We start from the raw sequence: 19,508 nt of genomic DNA, 5'->3' as shown, positions 1-19,508 counted from the left end.
ATGAAAAGCAAGCAATAAGGTTTCTGAACTTACCTAACAACTGAAAAATGAAGAACAACTGTTAAAAAGAGGCAGACTGCTGTTCAGTTAGTTTGCTTTGAAAAAGGAACACTCCAAGTAACCCCAAGGAGAGCTCATTAGGTTATGAGAACATCTCACTGAGGTATAAATAGAGATTTTCCCCACGATTTGAATAAAATGAAGCAGTTGTTAAAATAAAGGTTAGTGTGTTTAAATGGCCTGAGGCAGTCTGTGTAGGACTCAGTTCTTACAAGCAGTGATTACATGATATTCTCTCAGTAGAAATAAATACCTATCCCACAGCTTTTAAGAAACAATAAAGGCTCTTACATAACACTCGTGAGGAACTCGCTGTGATGAAAACAGGCTGTAATCCCATTTTTTAATTACAAGAGATAATGGCCGGGATGCATCAGAACAAAAATCCTTTCAGTTTCAGGCCCTGCAGGACAAACAGCTGGAAAACAGATAATGTCAGCACACTGCTTTCTCTCGGCCTTTTACTCCTGCTCCTGTGCACAGCCCTGTGGTACTCACAGGAAGAGTGTTTAGTTCCCAGTGCAAGGGGACAAAGGAGCAAACGCATGGAAAACAGCCTAGCTTAAATATACCCTCATCCAGCCCTAGCATGCATAAGGAAAAACTGACTTGAACCCCTCTCTGCCTTTGAACACATTGCTAAAAGATTATAGGTTACTTATAAAACCGACTGCTCTTTACTTGCAGAAGCTGAAGGGTTATTTTTCAACCAGAGTGGAATCAACGCATCAGACGGGTGAAGCTGAACCATGGAACAGGGCGTACTTTGCTCTTGAAATTGGTGTGCTATTCCATTCAGAATGCAGCTCTTTAACGTAAGAAACCCACACAGTGGCTGGTGCTCCTTCCCCAGAGATCACAGGCTTCAAAAGCAGCAAGAATGGTCTTCAGTCAAGCAGCCATGCATGTAAAGGTAGCTCACGTGGACAAGCAGTTTAGCAAAGCTGGTTATGGAAGAAAGGAGACGGTGATGATCTGAGGAGTCAGACTGCTGAAACTCAGCAGCAACAGCCTCAGAGACACACTGAACTCATGCAATTAGATGCACGTTCTTTAGTTTTGTGAAACCTAATGCTTTCAGTGCCTTATGTTCCAGAGACAAATTCAAACGGCTGCTTGCAAGAAATTAAAGGTGCTTCACACCGTAATCATCCTTCAGCACCTGATTGCAAGTTTTGACACTGAAGAACCTTACAAATAGTACCAACAGAGCACAATCATCTTGATTATGCTTTGAATTTAGAGACTCCTTCATGTAAGCAATAGAAGAAAGTTGTCATCTCTTCCACTTCTAACTTCACAACTAAAAGCGTTTGTAGAAGGACTTCAGAATGTCTTCATACAGCCCCCAGACCACAGCCCTGTCCTGTCCACTTGTTTGACAGACTTCATACAAGAGGTACACAAATTGACAAAGCAGGACAGGTGCTCAGAAAACTGTTATCACTCCCAGTTCTGTTCTTGTGGCATATCCAAGAGCTGCTTTGTGTGTTGGTGCGTCCTGCTTGTTTAATACTTGCAGCTAGCCAGTTTTTTCATATAAACACCCATTTCCTCCAACTCACACAGCAGGTTAGCTGCTGCACAGAAAGACTGACATACCTGACTGAAGCTCAGCAGAACAGTCTGCTCTGCTCAGGTGCAGCCAGTCTGAACAGCAACACACAGCTTCAGCTGAGGCTTCTGCCATGAAGTTCTAGAGCACTGAGAGATGAGACTTGGTTCTGTAATACATTCTATTCAATTGTGTGTAACTCAGAGCAAACCAGGTTTTAAAAAAAGACAAGAGGAACCATGTTAGAAGGAACCATCTCACAAAGGAAGATGGACAATCTTATTAGCCCTTGGCAAGCTAAACAATCATGTACACAAAACAACAAGCTGTACAAAACTGAAGGGAGATGGCAAAGGGATTTGTAAGGCTTTCTGTATTCTTATTCTTCTAGCTCAACACTCCTTGTGACCTTATTCTGGAAAAGCTTCAGGGTCACACCAGGACAGCAAGGAATTCTTCTCCAATATGTGCAAAACTCAAATTTGTAAAGGGTTAAAATTCCAAAGATAAAAACCAAACTGAAGGCCAAACAGAATCACTGGCTAAAACACTTCTTCCACGTCCAAGAGACTGAAGTTGGGGTATATTTGAAAACATATTCCAAACTTTTAAAATAAACTAGTCCTTTCTGACAGACACAAACATTTGTTGAGGAAAAATAAAGGAGAATGCTTCTGGTGAATGCTTTCCTTTCCATCATATTCTTATTTGTTGACAGACTTACTCACAGTGACTTCTTGTCATTTTTATCTCTCTGACTTTTTTGTATCTCCTTTGTCTCTCTGTTTGTATCAAGAATCATCCTGACCAGGGGCTCTTATACTGCCTTGACAGAAATTTGACATGGAAGTGGTATCCATTCAACAAGAAGCTGGAGCTCAGAGATAGGGAAGAGGTATTTTAAAAGTCTATACATAAATAGTACATTGAATGTTTTAGGGATCTACTTCCAGGCTATGTTACAAACAACGTCTGGTGTCATGCCATGATCCTAAGTCACCTATATAAAATCAGTGACAGCTAGACTCCACCAAAATGCTGCACCTTCTTCGTGACTTTGAAAAGCCAACAAGTTGTCTCTTCTGAGCAAGATACCCTGGTTAAGAAGGCCCAAGATCAACTGCTTTGTCTATAAACCAAAATGGACAGAAATGACAGATGGCCTTTGGTAAAAAGAACTTCAGATGGGAAGAGAACATGGGAAAGAAAAACATCTCTTAAATGCTGAATGCCACAGAATTTAGCTTTACAGATCTGGACTGAAACCATTTGTTTTACAGGTACAGCATCTTCTGATGTGGCATTTCTACCTCGACAGCACGTGCTGACTGCAGGACAAGTAACATGTGCTGCACGTGACAGAATCCAGTCCAGTCCCTCGCCATGACTGTGGCTGGGTGACCTTGGAAGATGACAGCAGATTCAGGAAAGCCATTGGTTTTCAGACCAGTACTCATAGCTGATCTTGGGACTGTTTTGGAGATGGAGCTGTTGTCACGACGACAGTGGAAACTGCTTTAGTTGAGCCAGACACCGTTCCCTGCTGCAGATGGGAGGCTGGAACTGTTTGAATTCGCACCTGTTTGAAATGGAAAGAAAAAAATTCAACCTGTGTCAAGAACAACCTGGTGCCACACAGCACCTGCATCACACTGTAAATGATTGCTTCTGCTGCTGACAAAATTTCAGTTAGGTGAACAAGATCAAACACCAAAACATATCAGAAACAGAATGTGGCACAAGAAGATCGCTGCATCCACTACTCATGTGGGAGGGTGGCAAGAGATCTCAAGATCAGACAGGAAGAACTAAAACCTAGTGTGAATAAAAACTGACATATCAGCTGCTATGACAAGTTTTCTGAGGAAGAACTTCACTCCATTGGATGCTTCACTTCTCAAGACTTATTATTAGCAGCTCTCAAGGAAGGTTACCTTTCTGAAACCAAACACTAAGTTTCCAGACAGCAAAATGGTTACACAAAGAAACATTGTGGTTTCTTCAAGAAATGTAGGCCTGCAGAAGCCAAAGAGCAAAGCAATAGGAAGTCAGGGTACAGAAACAATCCTTCAGTCAACCAGAAATGACAGGACTCCTGGTTTTCCCTTCATTATACCATCAGTACTTCACAAACATTTAAAAACCATAACTGGATGTAAGGAAGGAAAAGGAAACGATGCAGTGCATGTGCTCAATACAGACAAGCTGTGCACCTGCACTTCTCATGGAAGCCCATGCATCTATCAGATGTCCTCATGAAGATGTTCAGTCATCACAAAGCAAATGAGGGAATCATTCTTCATGCCATTACCTGTGTGGCTTGGCCTTGCTGCTGCAGCTGCTGCAGTTGCTGTGCAGTCAGAAAACTCACTGGTTTGTTCCCAGCAATCAGTTTTGTCCCTGCTGGCATCGTAGTCAGGATGATATTTCTGCCCAACCCACTGATGCTAAGGAAAGAGAATTGTTGAAAGGTTAATAAACAGTACAGCAGGCTATGTCTTTTATGAATTGTTTTTCAGTTGCTAGGAGATTAAATGACTTAGCTAATTTACTAATGGTTTTAATTATTTTTGTTTCACAACAATGGCAAATACACAAGTGAAAAGTTTATGTCAACGTTTCTCACGGTTAGGGAGAATGACTTTATCACATGGACTAAACCCTCTAACTCTGGACCGTGTTTGTTACTGGGCTAGTCTGATCAGACCTGAACACTTCCCAGGGAATGCAGAGAATAGCTGAGCACACAATGTTCTGCCTTGAAATATGAACCAAGGGAGATACTACCAGAATTCATGGAAGAATAAACAGAAAGACAACAATACCTGAACGCCAGAGGGATTTGCACTGAGGCAGTTAACACTGCACTAGTTTCTTCGACAGAGAGATGCCCTCAGATTACAAACAATTTTAGGTATGTTACCAGGTTAATTCTTGCTCAAACAAAGAACTAATCTATTATAAACTAAACTATTATAGTTGGCTTAAAAGCAAATATTATTATTTTCTTCCCTGTATTGTTAGAATCCACATCTCAGTGCACCTAAACAAGAACTGCATTCTTTGCCAGACTCCACATTCAGTTTCTTGCTGTTAGTGGTCCTTTCAACAGACTTCAAATCTCTACCATCCTCTGCTTGCTAGATCCCCAGGAACCTAACTGCACAGAGAACCTCCTCAGTCTATTTCCACACAAAACTACTAGGTAGAAGGTACTCACTTGGCCCCCAGGTTGCCCTTGATGATGGGGGCAGTCACCACGCTCTTGCCTTTCACTGGCTGGCTGATCACTGACAGAGGCACTGTTATTCGGGCTGGTAGTTTACCCTAGAGAAGTTGAAAATACATGAGAAGCCACAGGGAATGCAGCAGAGAAACTGCTTGACAACAGGCAGTTGCCATTCAGCTTGCTTTTCAGCATCCTGGGAATAGAAACCAAAGCAGTGTTGCTGATGTGATCTGCAGTCAAATTGAAATTCACCTCCAACTGATTCACTTCACAGCTGCCCCAATCCTGCAAATCCCTTTCATCTTTGCACCACAATATTTCTCTGTGAAGGAGCATTGCATTTGCCCATCATTTTTATCCTTATGAAACTATGGTAATGTCAATTAACTTACTCAACTTTCACAGCACAGTTTACATTGCATTCAGCTTTGGGCATTAAAAGCACTGGTAATAGCTATTAAACCAATGAACTGGTAACTTGGTAAAAATGTTTATACAAGAGCACTTCTGCTTGGGACACTATTCCACAAAAGGTGGTTTCAGAAGCATGAGGCAAGATGCTGAACTGCATCTAGTGGTGAGGACTTCAGATAAACCCAATTTATTTCACTCACTGTCTCAAAAGGAGTTTTTGGAAGACACACAGTTAACTGTATTCTGGTCATTCAATACTTAGCTGCAATTCCAACACCACAGAATCAGTTGTGGACTCACATTCTACACTACTTAATTTGACCTTCTGCAGATGTAAGAGGTTTTTAGAGATAAGCCATCAGTAATAAACCACCACTCCCTTTTCTCTGCCAACTCCAGAAAAACCTCAGCATTACTTACTGCCTGTGATGTGGATACAACCGTGGTGCTGACAGGAACCTGGCGCACAGCAGTACCTCCTGTGCCTATAGTTATGGGAGTCCCAGCAGCTCCTGAGGCAACAGCAACTGCTTTGGACACTGTGGCGCTCACGGTTGGTAAGGAGACAGCTGAGGTATGGACTGAGCCAGGCACGCTCACTGCTGCAGAAGAAGGTACTTGCTTAGAGTGAGCAGCTACAGCAATCGTCTGCCCAGCTTTGGGTGGCATCACCCCCAGCCCCTGGACGATTCTTATGGTAGCAGCTGGCTTGGCCTCAGTGGATGCCACTGTAGTAATGGCTTTGCTCTTCTGATCCGCCACAGTCATGCCCAGAGCAGGCATCAGTCTGAAAGCAGAACTCGCTGGCTCTGCAGTCTTTAAGTCAGGAGTCACTTTAACCACCGTGCTTCCAGCTGGACTGGAAGAAGAAGATGAGGCCGTGCTGGTCTTGGCCGGAGAATCAGCAGTCTGGACAGGATTGGATGTCACGTGCAATGTTGCAGAAATGCCCTTCCCACTAGCACTGCTTCCAGCAGCTGCTGTGAAGAGGTCCTGAGTCAGTTTGACAGTAGTGACTTGAGATTTGGCCAGGGTGGCCATCATGTCCGGGGTGATTCGCAGCACAGTCTGTCCCTTCGCATCTGTGGTGATTGAGGAGGGGGGCAGGCGCAGCACATCTTTTCCTTGGATCCGAAAATTGGTGGCTGTAAGTGGGATGCTGCTTCCAGGCTGGGTCTTCATGCCAAGCTGCCCTGTAATAGCCACCTGGAAAAGACCAGAGAACCAGATTTGTTGCATCAAACTGGAACACAGTCCAGGGCACAGTAAAACAAGAGTAAAACTTCCAACAGGTCGATGTTTGCTCAGTGTTCTTTTCCTCTTCAGCAGGATGCTAAGTGCTCACTGCACTCCTGAAAATAGTTTTGGTTGCTTGCTACACAGCATTCACAAAATCATCTGAAATGTTCTGGAAATTGTTTCTACTTCAAACAAAAGGAATGGAATAAAAGAACAACAGGTGCAGATTCTAAGTTAACGAGCCTGCACTAACATATTCTTTACCTGCACATGAAAATGGGGCTAAAATACAGCAAACCAGCAATTGCCTGAGTCTGCATGGTCAATCAACTGGTACACGATGGCTAACTATTCCTCTCACTTTCTTTTCACATCTGCATGCACATCTGTCACAACAAATGTCAAACAACTGGGACATGCAGTTCGCTCTCATCTCTCCTCCCTCTCACCTGCTTGATGATATTCTGGCCAGCTACATTCTGGATGACAGTGGTAGAGGAGGTACTTGTAGCAGAACTGCCTGGAGAGCTGGTTACTGCCTTTACAGCAGGACTGGGTGCTGCAGACAGTCCTGTCACAGTGATGCCTGTCTGTCCTGTCACAGAGGTTCCTTGTCTTTGCACCTGTACTGGGCTGGTTTGAGCTTTTACTGGTAAAGTCATCACAGCCTACAGCAAAACAAAGAGGCAGCTTATGAGCAGACTAACACAACCCTAACAGACTAATACACAGTGCTTTTGTCTCATGCCTTAGCTTGCAAATTCTGTATTTTTAGTGTAACACACAAACAGATGCTGCCACATAAACTGGCAATGGAAACAAAAAAGGGGGCACAGAACAGTAGTTGTGCACAGCTGTTAACAATGCTCTGTTCCTGCAGCTGCACCAAACTAGAGAGACCCACAGACAAACATCAGAGCAACTGCAGCATTTCCAAGCAGCCAGTCTCACCTGAGGCAGTACTTTGGTTTGCGTGGCTGTAGCTGGGACACGGATCTGAGGCACTGATGTAGGCTGCTGCTGCTGCTGCTGCTGCTGCTGTGTTACCACTGGGGCTTGAGACACAGCTGGGAGGCTGGACTGGGCACTGACCACTCGGACCTGCGGCAATACTGACGATGCAGTGTGACTTACCACCCTGCTGGGAGGTGGCTGCTGCCCAGACTGGGTCTGTGAACTCTGGGCTGTGGAAAGCAACGTCCCAAGCTGTGGCATGGTAGGGGATGAAACCAGAAGAACGCTACAGAAAAAATAAAGCCAGTAGGTCAGCAAAGGTGTAGATGACTGAGAAAGAACCAGTAATATTCACAAGGATAAGACAGAAGCAGAGCATACCTTTGGCTGGGTTTTGCTGGCTCTGATCCAGCATTAGGTACACTCTTGCTCACCACAGACACTGGTGGGGGTGAAATAGGGGTTGCTGGTAGTGCTGGTGCAGTAGGTGTCACAGGAGTCACGGGAGTTGGTGGCATGCTGGAGTCACTAAGGCTCAGCTGACTGGGCTCTGACGTGCTGCTGGGGAGTGCTTTCACAGAGCTCTCCTTGTTACTAGATTTCTGCAGAGGAACCAAGTCAAACTGAAAGTTTTTACAGAAATGGTTGTCATTGTTGCACTGTAAGGAGGACAGACTGAGCACTTTGAACAACTAGAAAATTACAAATGATGCCATGGTGCAGAATCCTGAAATCAAAGACATCTGTCTTTCTGCCTTCCTCAGCGGCAGCCACAAGTGGGCTGGTCAGTTTGGCTGTTCCTGTTCTAAGGGAGAAGTGCCTCTCAGCACTGAGAAACGTTCATAACAGTCAGATGTCCACTCTGGTTAATTTGCCAGCTGTGACTATTTTACAGATATTTGGTATCAATGCCAAAAAATCAAAGAAAGACATGTAAATCCTCACAGCTTCAGCACAGGAAGAGGCATGTTTCACATGCCCTGCTACAGACTGATCTCAAAAGATCTAAAGAGACCACTTCTGAGAGAAGGAGCACAAATCCTGTTGACCTTCCTGCCAAGATCAATATGGGTAATATGGGGAGAAGCAAAGTCCCCTCTTTTCTTTTACATTCTGTGCACTGGTACCAGACTAACTCTCACATACGTGTACAGAAAGGAAATTAAATGAATAGGTGGCAAATTTCACCAGCCTCAATAGATGCAAAATTTACAGATTAAGTTAAATCCATATCTCATTCTCAATCACAAATCCATGCCAATCTGCGCAAAGGAATTTACCACTTTTGCTGGAGGTTTTGGCTTCTGCTGGAGAGCCTTCTTGGCCTTTGCTGCAGCAGCTTGAGCCTGGTGGATCCGTTCTGCAAGTATAAGTTAAAAAGAAAGTTAAAGAAGAGTTAAAGAACACAAACAAATGTGCTTAAGAAAGTGGCCACCTCTCAGTTCATCGTCAGGCAAGAAACACAACACACATCCACGCAGGTACATGTAATGGCACATGAAAAAAGGCAAAACAAAATTAGCCCAAAAGGCTGAAATGAAGATGTGCTGAAGTTGTCAATGTACATGCATCTGCAGTTCTTGCACAAAGAATACTAACATACTGCTCTGCAAGACTGTATGCTGCTGGGCAAATATTAGCAAAGACTAGAGAAAAAAAGCTAGACTGATGAATTAGTGTTCATCATTCAACTAGGATGGAGAAGCTCAAGAGCACAGCAAATGCTCTTGAAAAAACAGGGTGAAACGTGGACATTTTCAGTGGTGTAGGTAAGGATGCACAGGGCAGTCCCACCAAGGCAGGCTTACCAAACTCTTCCTCACTCCTGTTCCGGTGCAGGTAGATCCACAACTTGCGCCCAATGTCGTATTTGACACAGGGATCTTTCTCATAATGCAGTCGGTCCAGAGCCCCACTAACAACAGTGTTAACCTGAAAATTCAGAATTCACTGTATTACAGCAGGTCCCTGTTGGGGCAGCTGGGGGTCACGTGCAGAAAAGTCAAACCCATTCAGCATTAAACCAGAGCAAGTCGCTGGCAATCTAAATGCAAGAAGTGACTAGGAGCAGAAGTTCACTGCAGGGTGCTGCTTGCCCTCTTGGATTAAATGGAGCTTCAACAAATCCAAGGGCTCTGAAAAATCGACTGTTTCTGAATCTGTTCTGTAAGCAGCTGCATTGCATGATGTGCTGTAAACTCTGGGTCTTTTTTCCCAGATGACATTCAACTTACTTGAGCACTTGTGACATCAGGAGCTAGGAACTGGGAATCTTTAAGCAGCTCACAAATTTCAGCACGAGTTCCTTCTCCGTTAGGAAGCCGAGCAGCAGCATCACGAACTGAAGTAGAAAATCAGAGCTTAAACTTCCAGCCCTAGAGAAGCAGTGGTATTCAAATAATTCAGCAGATACATTTCTGTATGCCTTTCTCCTCTCCACTGTACAACGTCCTCTCAGTCAACAAAATCTAGTCCCAGTGATCCCTCAGAGCCCCTGATGTCTGTAGGAGCAGAGATTACAAATGATCATTTTAAAGTACACTGACTGTGCTGGTGTGGAGCCAGGAGCAATGAACACAGGGACCAGCACTCAACTTCACAATGCCCCAACTTCACAATAGCACACTTAAGCCACTATTCTTTGTCTTGCAGTTATCTGAGCCTTAGCTCCCACCAGCCTCGTGAGCTCTCCTCTGCATTTCCCATTTTCTCTCAGAAAAGAAGTAAAACACAGCTGTCTTCTGTTCCTGTAGTCAACTCCAGCTCCCAGCATTTCATCACCATTATTTCAGGTCATTTTTTTCTTCTTCATTTATGTCCTATCAGTCCATCCACCTTTTTCTTTCACGACGTAGATTCCTAAAGTCATTGTTTGGGTGGACAAATGTGCCTTTTAATTAGTAAATAAACAACTGTCAGAGCATGCAATCGCCTTACCGAGGGACAAGATGGTGACATATGCTGGTCTGTCTGATCGCAGGAGAGAATGCTCTCGGGCTTTGTTTAATGATGTTTCCTTGTCAAACACCCCCTTCACAGGACCAACAACCGACTCGAAGCCGTGCATACGGAAGGTGAAAGCTTTGTGGGGCTGGCTGTAACGGAAACGCTCCTGTTTTGAAACAAGAGGAGTGAATTTAGCAGGATACAAATCACAGAATGGTTGGGGTGGAAGGGACCTCGAGGATCACGGATCTCCAACCCCCTGCCACAAGCAGGGCCACCAACCCCCACATCTAATACTAAACCAGGCTGCCCAGGGCCCCATCCAACCTGGCCTCAAACACCTCCAGGGATGGACGGGGCATCACAGCCTCTCTGGGCAGCTGTTCCAGCACCTCACCACTCTCCATAAAGAACTTAAACAGAGCAAAGTCTTGAGGCTTGTAACTGATACTGTAATACAGGCTAAGTTACTATCACTCTCTAGATAGTTCCTTAATTAAACACTTAAACAGTGTAGAACAAACACAGTTCAGGTCAATTAATTTACCTGATACCCGTTGGAAACATAGGGGTTTTTGAAATAAGCAGTCAGGATATGTTGTTAGCAAGTTCTATCTGAGGCTGAAACACCCACTTCAATAAGAAGGAACACATGAATCATTTGTACCAACAAACTTTTTGGAGAGTGTACAATTCTCAAACAATTCTCAAAATACAAATTGTCTTCCTTCCATGGCCAACTCTTAGGAAGATTCTCTTTTTACCTGCTCCTGGAATACACGTTTCTCCTCTCCAGTGCTAGGTCGGACTACGTAGTCAGTCCTTCTGAAACAAAGACCACCATCAGTTTTGAGCAACGAACCCACAGTTCTCCCAAAACCTATCCCAAAGGATTAGCCACCTCACTGCAAATTCTTCTGGCACCAAAGAAAAGGCTCTGAAAGCACTTATGCTGGTATAAATAATCCTGCAGAGACCATAAAATATTCTTTACAGTCTACCTGAAAGTAAGCAAGGATTTTAAGCAATCCAGTAACGAGGATACATGTTAGATCAGAAGTCTCTGGGTTTGCAGTGTCCAGTTATTTCATCTATAAACTACAAATTCCCTCTTGACACATGATGCAAAATTTTCCTTTGAAGAAACCAGCTCTAGAGGTACAAGGACCAAACCTCCCAGCTTCAGCACATACTGTGAAAGTTTAAAAGCAGAACTGTACACTTACACTCTAGGAATTGGCATTGTGGCATCTGAGCTGTCTTCATTCTCCTATCAAAGAAACAGAAATGTCAGTGTTGGATACAACCCAGTCAGGCTTTCTGCTGCTGAAAGACCATTTTCTTCTGACTCACTTTGAAGAAAGTCTGGTCCTTGGTCTCCAACCAGAGCTGAAACAGTGCTGCCAATTCCTTCTCATGATCTTGGCAAGAACCTAGTCCAAAAACCAAGAAACGTAAGAAATGAAAATTATTTGTTACGAAGCCAGCTGCTCACAGTTTCCAGTCACCTCCTGCTCTCTTCTAACCTCACGTGTCACCATCACAAGGCACCTTACATACTTCACAGATGCTCCAGTTTCACTACTTGAACACACTCAGGCACAGCAAAGGGCTGCAATCTAATAAATGCCCTGTGCTCAGATGAAGGACAATGCTTCACCCCCAGAACAGCAGACAAGACATTGCTTGCAATACTTGACACGTGCAGCTAGTCTCCACTTCCCAAAGTAAATGCAGTCAGCAAGACCCCAAGCAGAAACAAGTGTCTACATAACCTGCACCAAAGACTAGCAGAAGGACTGGAGGAATACCACAGAATAACAGAATCATTAATGTTGACCTCTAAGATCACCAAGTCCAACCTGACTCCAAAACTTTGCCAGTTTAAACCTGTGAATATGACCAACAGTCACAATAGCTGAGAATAGAAAGATCTGCCTAGTAGCTAAAGTAAAAAATGCAAAGCATCTGTAATTCACACAATATGAGCCTGGGCAAATTTATTCTTAATTTGCTCTTCAGTTCCTGCTTGTAAAATGAGAATAAAATCAGCCTGCTTCACAGAGAAGCTTAATTTATTTATAATTGTAATTAAGAATTAGACTGAATAATCAGAAAGCATGCTCTGCAGCATGGAAAATATGGAAGTGTTCAGAAAGATCTGAAGGGTGACAAACACAGCTATGCCAGCAACATAAAGGAAAAAGGCTCAGTGCCTTTGATCACTTACTCTTTCTACTGCTGAAAATAATGTCTAGCAAAAGTACTGAATGTAAACCTCATTTCTGCTCAGCCAAAATACAAAAGGCCCAACCACTGAAATTGTGGATCTGCTGGACTTCATCTCTGGGCTACAAGGAAAACAGAAGAGTTCTGGGGAAAACAAATGATCTTTACTACAGTAGAAATCATAGAGAAGTGCAAATTACCGAGCAACTTCCACTGCTGAGTTTTTTCCTTGAATTCAACGAAAGGTGAGAAGCTGGATGGAACATCTACAAAGAGAGATGTGCAGTTCAGAATCATCACACACCAACACAACCCCTGCAGTTCTATGGCTGCAATGCAAACTGTTGAGTCAGACTCACAGTGAGAGCATTTCAAGTGCTTACATCCCCAAATGCACACCTGCCCAATGGGAAGGTCAGCATCTCCTGAGTAACAGTGCAAGCCCAAGAACAGAACAGGGTAACAACCCTGTCAGCTCCAAGCTGTCAGATGAGATCCCAGGAACTTTACTGCATGGTGGCTATCCATGGGCTCACGTTGAAACAAACTTCAGATTCACAGTAATCACCATCATGCATCCATTCTGCAAAGGTCACTGCAATCCACACTGTCCCTCCACTTAAAACTAAGCAAATCAGCACCACAGAATAAATTAGTTTAAAAGGAACAAGTGGAGCTTAGCTGGCCCAAGCCCCAGGTAAAAGCTGGGCCAACTTCATGTTTCCAGTGGATTGCTCAGAGCAGCATCTTATTTGTTTGTCATTATCTCCAAAGGCAACCACAGCTCTTTGCACCTGCTTCAAACATGCTGCCTTACAGACATGATTTAAACAGGAGAAACAGCCTGTTTCAGTTTCACATTCATTTGAACCAAGCTGGGTCTTACCTACTATCCTCATACAAAGTCTACCACAGTCAAGAAAGAAACCTAAGACCTATTACAGAAACACTGTAAGCAATACAACGACTTCCTGTACTGATGAATTAAAGACTGACTGAAGCTATAATACAAACCAGCACTGATTAGAACAAATGCACAAGCACCATTAGTATTTCTGACAGCTATTCTTACCTCTGCTGTCACCTGTCAGATACTGCAAGGCAGGTAAAACCAGTTCAGACCAATTAGGGGCAAAGGAGAACCAGGTATTCAGTGCACTGGCAGGAGAAGTTTGCCAATCTATAACTTTATCCTCAAGCTGGAAAGAAAAAACAAGCATTCTGTTAAAGATTGAATGACCTAAGCTATGAATGCTCGAATAGCAACCAAAACAGCCAAACATTTAATGGGAAAAAAAGATTCCATACCGACAAAAAAAGATCACCTGACTTTTTCAAGTAACTGTAAGATGGTATTTCAGAAAACAGACAGCAAAAACGGGGAAAAAATTCCCCCCCATCACCAGGCTTAATACACAGAATTTATGTAATCATGGCCTAAACAGCAGATATGGAAAGACTCACGAAGGCAGGTGAGAGTTGTTACAAACAGATGTGGGTTGTCATTTTTTAATATGGAACCACACAGGATGTGATTTACAGCAAGATGCTTCCAGACAAAATCTCTGTTACACAGCTACAAAAAACTCTGCACTCTAATTCTACTTTCTGCAAAGATTCTTAACCATGTGGGTGGTTCTCACCACAGAGAGACTGGCAGGACCTTCCAGAAACAGTATCTCCAGCAGAAGGAAGAAGAAGCTGGAAGATATTTCATTGACTCCAAGGCATGGCTTCATCTCTTCAAGAGGTCTTCAAATGAAAGAACACACAAGCAGAGTGTGAGCATCCTGAGTTTGAGATCACACATCATACAAAGCCCATCTTCATGTACAGAGTATATGGAGCTGAACATCCTCCAAGCAGTACAGAGCATTCAGGGCATTCAGAAGCACTTACTCCTCTTTGACAGATGACAGAGGGATGGGGGAATGGTCCTGAGACAGTGATGGGATCCCATGTGCACCACTGAAAGAATCAGCCAAATCTTCCACCTCTGACTTAACGACCTTCAGCTTTTTCTTCTTTTTGTCATCCTTTTCCTTCACCTTTTTCTTGAAGGTTGCAAGGTCAAATAAAGCTTCAGAAATGATAAAAGGTAAGAAAAACAACAAGAAAGCATCTTACTATATTTCAGTGGGGACCATAAAATAACAACATCATTAAACATATATTCAAAACCACACATGAAACAAACTTATTCACTATCTGCTCATCCCATCCTCCTACTCCCACCTGTCTTTTTTCTTTTTAACCCTCATCAGGAAAATCCCAGTTTCTATGCCAACATACATGAAATTAGAAAAGCGAAGGTAACAGCCCAGAGCAGGCATACAAATTAATTTAAAATCAATTAGCTGGAAGCACATTCAATGGAAACTGGGATTGCCTGTGTGCAATCCAAACTTACAATCCCACAGCAGCTAGCCAGGTATGCAAAGAGCAAGAGAATACAACACTCAGCAGAGCCTACCTCCATCCTTAGATTTCACAGTCACAAACACCCCATGTTTATGCAGTGTGCAAGCACTGCTTCCAGCCACTGACCTGCTAAGGAACCTTTCCTGCCAGCATTTACACGAGTCATAATGTCCTCAAGAGTAATATCTGCTGTCACCAAGTCCGGGTGGTCCTACATGGGACAAGGGGACAGAAAGGAAAGTCAGGAATGGATAAAATGCCGTGTTAGCAACAAAGATACAGAAGATAATCAAACACTGAAACGCCTCAACCCTGTCTGGGATCAGCTTAAAAAGTGAATCACTACAACAGAAACAGGGAAGTCTTCAATCCCCAAGTGGAAAATGTTGTGTCTCAACAACACACAGTGGAAGTTACAGAATACTTCTAAGCAGGTAACCATGCCCAAGGGGTGCAAATATCCATCAACAACTACACGTGTGATGCTATGAACTGAAGGTGGCCACACGCCCTCCTTGTCAGACCCCAAGATTTCCTGTTCTCTTACAGGTTGGTATTTTCTCTTCTCGCGGTGTTTCCTCAGCATCATCTTCAGATCACTCTCACCAAGTTCTATTCTGTCTGCAGTGAAAAAAGTCAGAGATAAGATGCCTTTCTTGTTTTGCTTGGTTACTTTACAGACTCAGAATGCAATTTTCTATTCATTCTCACTCTCAAAACCTCCAACTTACAGTAAATAAATATCCCTTGATAACTGGAAACTCTTTTCATCGACCAGTTTGTTACAACAGTTTCTATCTTTGTTCATTAGGTTTCCCTGCTAACGCAGGTATGGAAGTGAAAAGAAGTGAGCACCAAAGGCTCTGCAGCCCTGCTTACAGTAACCTTCAGAGGAATTCCCTTGCCACATACAGCTAAACAGTTACAACTGTACCATGCTACTGCTTCAATCATCAAAGACAAAAAAACAACAAAAAAATCAGCAATATTAAACAAACTGCAGATCCTCTGTTAAAATACTATTATTTTTTCAAGTGAAAACAAAGCATGAGAAGATTTGGATACTGTGGGGACCACACAATTGAAGTATTACATGATTTCTCATGAAACAACAGATTCTCACAGCAGATTTATTGCAGGCTCTCAGAGGATTCTCAAAGTAATCCTCACACCTCAATCCTTATTGAGGTTGGTATACCCCAACACCGAGGTTGTTTCTCACCTGCTGTTCTCATGTCCATGGTTGACAGTGTGGGTATCACCCTCAGGGGAACCGGTGGACTGGGACAACGTGAAGGAGAGCTCGGGGGCCAGGAGCTTAGATCTTCAATAAACAAAATAATCAAATAAATTTCTGCAAGTCTTATCAGCCCCAAACACAGCTAATCCTGTTCCTCAGTGCTTGGCGGTCAGTAACACTGGAGTTCACCTCTCATTCCTCTATCAAATACATTATCCTCACTTTAAAAAAAAAGCCTTTTTCTCTATTCACAACTCACATCCTTACTGCAGCCCAGGGCATTACCTTCTTCATCAGAAGACAAAGCAGTATCTCCACACTCCTCTTTCACTTCCCTCAGAATCTTCAAGTAGCGCCGATGCGTGCGTTTCTCCCGCTCCTCTGCGTCATACGATGGTGAGAAATGCTTCCTCTTCAGGATCATATCAGGGCCTCCTTTCCTAGCTAGCTCCAGCAAGTGCTGGAAGAGAAGATATGCATGGTATGAGTTATCTCAGTTACAGCTCTGTAAGTTAGAATGGTCAAGCTACGTGCAACCACTGCAAAGTATCACAATTTGTTGGCAGTTCTAAAATCAGCATTATAAACAATCATTCAAGCAGAGGAGAAGAAGAAGAGATCTAGTAAGAGATTTCTGCGTCTTCCTTGGTACGTAAAACACTGCACGACCACAGACCAGCAATACGTGGACTGTTCAGGACACAAACCACTGGTCTGAGATGTACTGTGCAGTTTGCACACCTAATGAAACATGAAAAACTTCCCTTGTGAGAGCTACAGAGGAGATCAGCTCCTGCACGGTTCTGTGTTCATTTCCCACATTCATTAACTGTGGGGCATTTTATACAGACTTCCCTCTTCACCCACCTCAATGTTTAAGCTTAATGCAACAATAAGCAAGCATTTACAAAGGATATATTTCAGTTGGCAGATTGGCTGACAGTAGTATCCATACAAGACTTCAGAGATCCTAAGCTGTTCTACTGTTTCCAACGAAGCAGTGGGTTTGTAAGGCTTTGTTAGCAAACTTCTGGTTTCACAATGACAAATGTAGAAAAATCACAGCAGACTGACTCATTAAAATACAGTGAAAAAAAAGCAAATCAAGGGTGAGGTGGGCACAAAAAGGACACTACACAAATGAGAGCTATGAGAATTTTAAAACCTAAGTTTGAGGTGCATCTTTGCAAACAGAACTTCTAGCATTCTTATTTTACACAGGCCACTGGAAAAGAAGAAAAAGGAGGAGACTGGAGAATTGCGAATGCACAGACACCAAGGCACACTGCTGGAAAGACAGCCTGCCAGTTACAGAGCACAAGACAGCGATGGCTGCGCCCTGATGACACTCACATTGCGGGAAGCAAGGATCTGCTTGAGCAGCCTGTAGAAGTACTGCTGCTGAGAGCTCAGGTAGCGTTTGTACTGCGACTTCAAACACAGCTGCCGGTACTTCACAACTTCGGGATTGAAGTGCCCATCTGTGGTACAGAGGTAAATATTCCTTCAGTTTTCAGCCTGAGAACTTAACTCTGATAACACACCACAATTATTGTGCTCACTGACCCCGGAAGAGTTTCTGGGCAATGTGCAGTGGGTTTCCAAAGCGGAAGTTTTCGCCGCTGAACAACGCAGAGATGATTTTGTTCTGATGCTCGCGGTTGTTTTCAGGAAAGTGAGGCAAGAACGTTTTGAGGTGTTCTTGCTGTGCATCTGTCAGCACCTCCTGCCACGTAGACAGGCTGACAACCTCAAAGAAGATCTCAGGCTAAAGAAGGGAAATAACAACAATGAGAAGAAATGCATACGCATCTTCAGCAGCTTAAGCTCCTAAGGCTTTCTCTGGTTAAGTAACACAAGGCTGTCTCACACCGAACCAAACAACACTGTACAGAAGTTGAGGAAATAAATGAGATTGGTAGCAAGAAAATTCTGTTCCTCTGTGATCCCCACAATAGGAGTTAAAACACGCTGTTCGTCAAGGCTCTGCAAACACAAAGCACTACTCACATCCTCCAGAAGGTCCTCGGGCAGACTGACTCTGGTTGTACCCAGCAGGCAGTCCTCCATGATCCGCGCCCCATTTCCGTCCCCGCATGGCCCCAGCTCCAAGGGGTCTGTCAGCATGTGATCCAGAGAGTCCATTCTTCTCTTTCCAGCTCCTGAACAACAGCAGCAAAACCCTGAGCACACCCACCAGTACCAGAGCTCCCAAACCAGCTATGCCCCACACTGACAACATCTGAGGGGTCACATTTGATGAAGCAGCTGTTTAAACGCAAATCACACCATCAATCCAAGGGACACAACCAGAGGGAAACACAAAAGGATGTTCAACTGCAGCACACACTGTGCCAACGGAGGAATGCTTTTCCAGTGAGCACGTAACACCAACAAGCACAGCTGATCACCTCACACTGCTTCCTACGTGCAGAAGCTGCCACATACGGAGCGAAGCATCACGATAAAGTGACTACATTCATCTTTTTGGAGAGTCTTTGATACGCAAACCTCTTTGATACGCAAACCGAAACACTGAAACTAAGTTCAAGCTTTCCACAAGCTCTGTTTGCAGGCAGGGCTTAATGGAGGGCCCTGCTCCCCTCGCACAGGACTTGGAAACAGCTGCGCAGCTCAGCTCTCGTCTCCCTTGGCTTTGTGCAGAGGCCGAAGGGGGGGAAGCACGCAGAGCAAGTGAAGGGGAAGAAAAAAAAAACAGGACAAAAATGGGTATTTCACACTGAACTGCCCGAGCTTCCCATCGCACGGCACGCAGAGGACAGCGGTTCGGCGCTGAGCAGAGACGACCGCCCCGCCACGCGCCCCGACCGCGGGCACAGCGGCACGCACCGCCGGGGGGCTTCGGCGGGCCGCCTGTCCCGCACCGAGCGCTGGAGGCCGCCTCCCCCGCGCCCAGGCCGCCTCCTCACCTCAGCGGAACCCGCACGGCTCCTCCACCGGCAGCGAGGCCGGGGAGCCGCCGCCCAGTAAGCACCCGGCCTGCCGGAGCTGCTCCCGCCGAGGCGCGGCCCGGAGTTGCCGGCCGCTTCCCTCAGCCCCCTCACGGCCCCCGAACCGGAAGTCAGAAGGCAGCCGCACCGGAAGTGGTAAGGCGCCTGGCTATCTCGGCGCATGCGCCAAAGCACAGCTGCTGCGCCTGCGCAGTGCTGCCCTGTGGGGCAGCCTCCATAGAGCCGCATCTAGGAAGGGATTTTTTCCCC

At 44.5% G+C, this 19,508-nt stretch overlaps 1 protein-coding gene across 3 annotated transcripts; it reads right to left on the bottom strand.

Annotated features, from left to right (window-relative positions):
* Positions 1–1,857: 1,857 nt before the first annotated feature.
* NFRKB (nuclear factor related to kappaB binding protein) lies at positions 1,858–19,318 on the bottom strand. Of its 3 annotated transcripts, none has more exons than XM_042882513.1 (26): positions 19,218–19,318; positions 18,298–18,449; positions 17,854–18,055; positions 17,641–17,768; positions 16,573–16,747; positions 16,270–16,371; positions 15,595–15,668; positions 15,174–15,258; positions 14,526–14,706; positions 14,270–14,378; positions 13,699–13,825; positions 12,827–12,892; positions 11,751–11,830; positions 11,624–11,667; positions 11,162–11,222; positions 10,389–10,563; positions 9,686–9,792; positions 9,260–9,383; positions 8,732–8,811; positions 7,833–8,053; positions 7,449–7,737; positions 6,947–7,165; positions 5,679–6,464; positions 4,836–4,942; positions 3,927–4,062; positions 1,858–3,194 (listed from the first exon to the last, which is right to left on the bottom strand). In XM_042882513.1, the coding sequence occupies exons 2-26, from the start codon at positions 18,430–18,432 to the stop codon at positions 3,069–3,071; spliced, it is 3,939 nt and encodes a 1,312-aa protein (XP_042738447.1). In that variant the 5' UTR covers positions 18,433–18,449; positions 19,218–19,318; the 3' UTR covers positions 1,858–3,068. The 3 variants fall into 3 exon arrangements, with proteins under 3 accessions (XP_042738447.1, XP_042738448.1, XP_042738449.1); XM_042882514.1 differs by having other exon boundaries at positions 11,162–11,219; XM_042882515.1 differs by lacking the exon at positions 6,947–7,165.
* Positions 19,319–19,508: the final 190 nt, after the last annotated feature.

This window comes from Lagopus leucura, unplaced genomic scaffold, assembly GCF_019238085.1.
Source record: "Lagopus leucura isolate 7727_CA_CO unplaced genomic scaffold, USGS_WTPT01 Super-Scaffold_100034, whole genome shotgun sequence".
NCBI classification, from domain to species: domain Eukaryota; kingdom Metazoa; phylum Chordata; class Aves; order Galliformes; family Phasianidae; genus Lagopus; species Lagopus leucura.
This window is presented reverse-complemented; position numbering and strand designations above follow the sequence as displayed.

Coding starts and splice junctions, on each gene's coding strand:
- NFRKB (XM_042882513.1), bottom strand. CDS start 18,432: ATGGACTCTCTGGATCACATGCTGACAGACCCCTTGGAGCTGGGGCCA. Junction 14,707..15,173: donor CAGGAAAGGTTCCTTAGCAG/GTCAGTGGCTGG, acceptor TCATTTCTGAAG/CTTTATTTGACCTTGCAACC. Junction 10,564..11,161: donor AACGTGTATTCCAGGAGCAG/GTAAAAAGAGAA, acceptor GTTTCAAAACAG/GAGCGTTTCCGTTACAGCCA.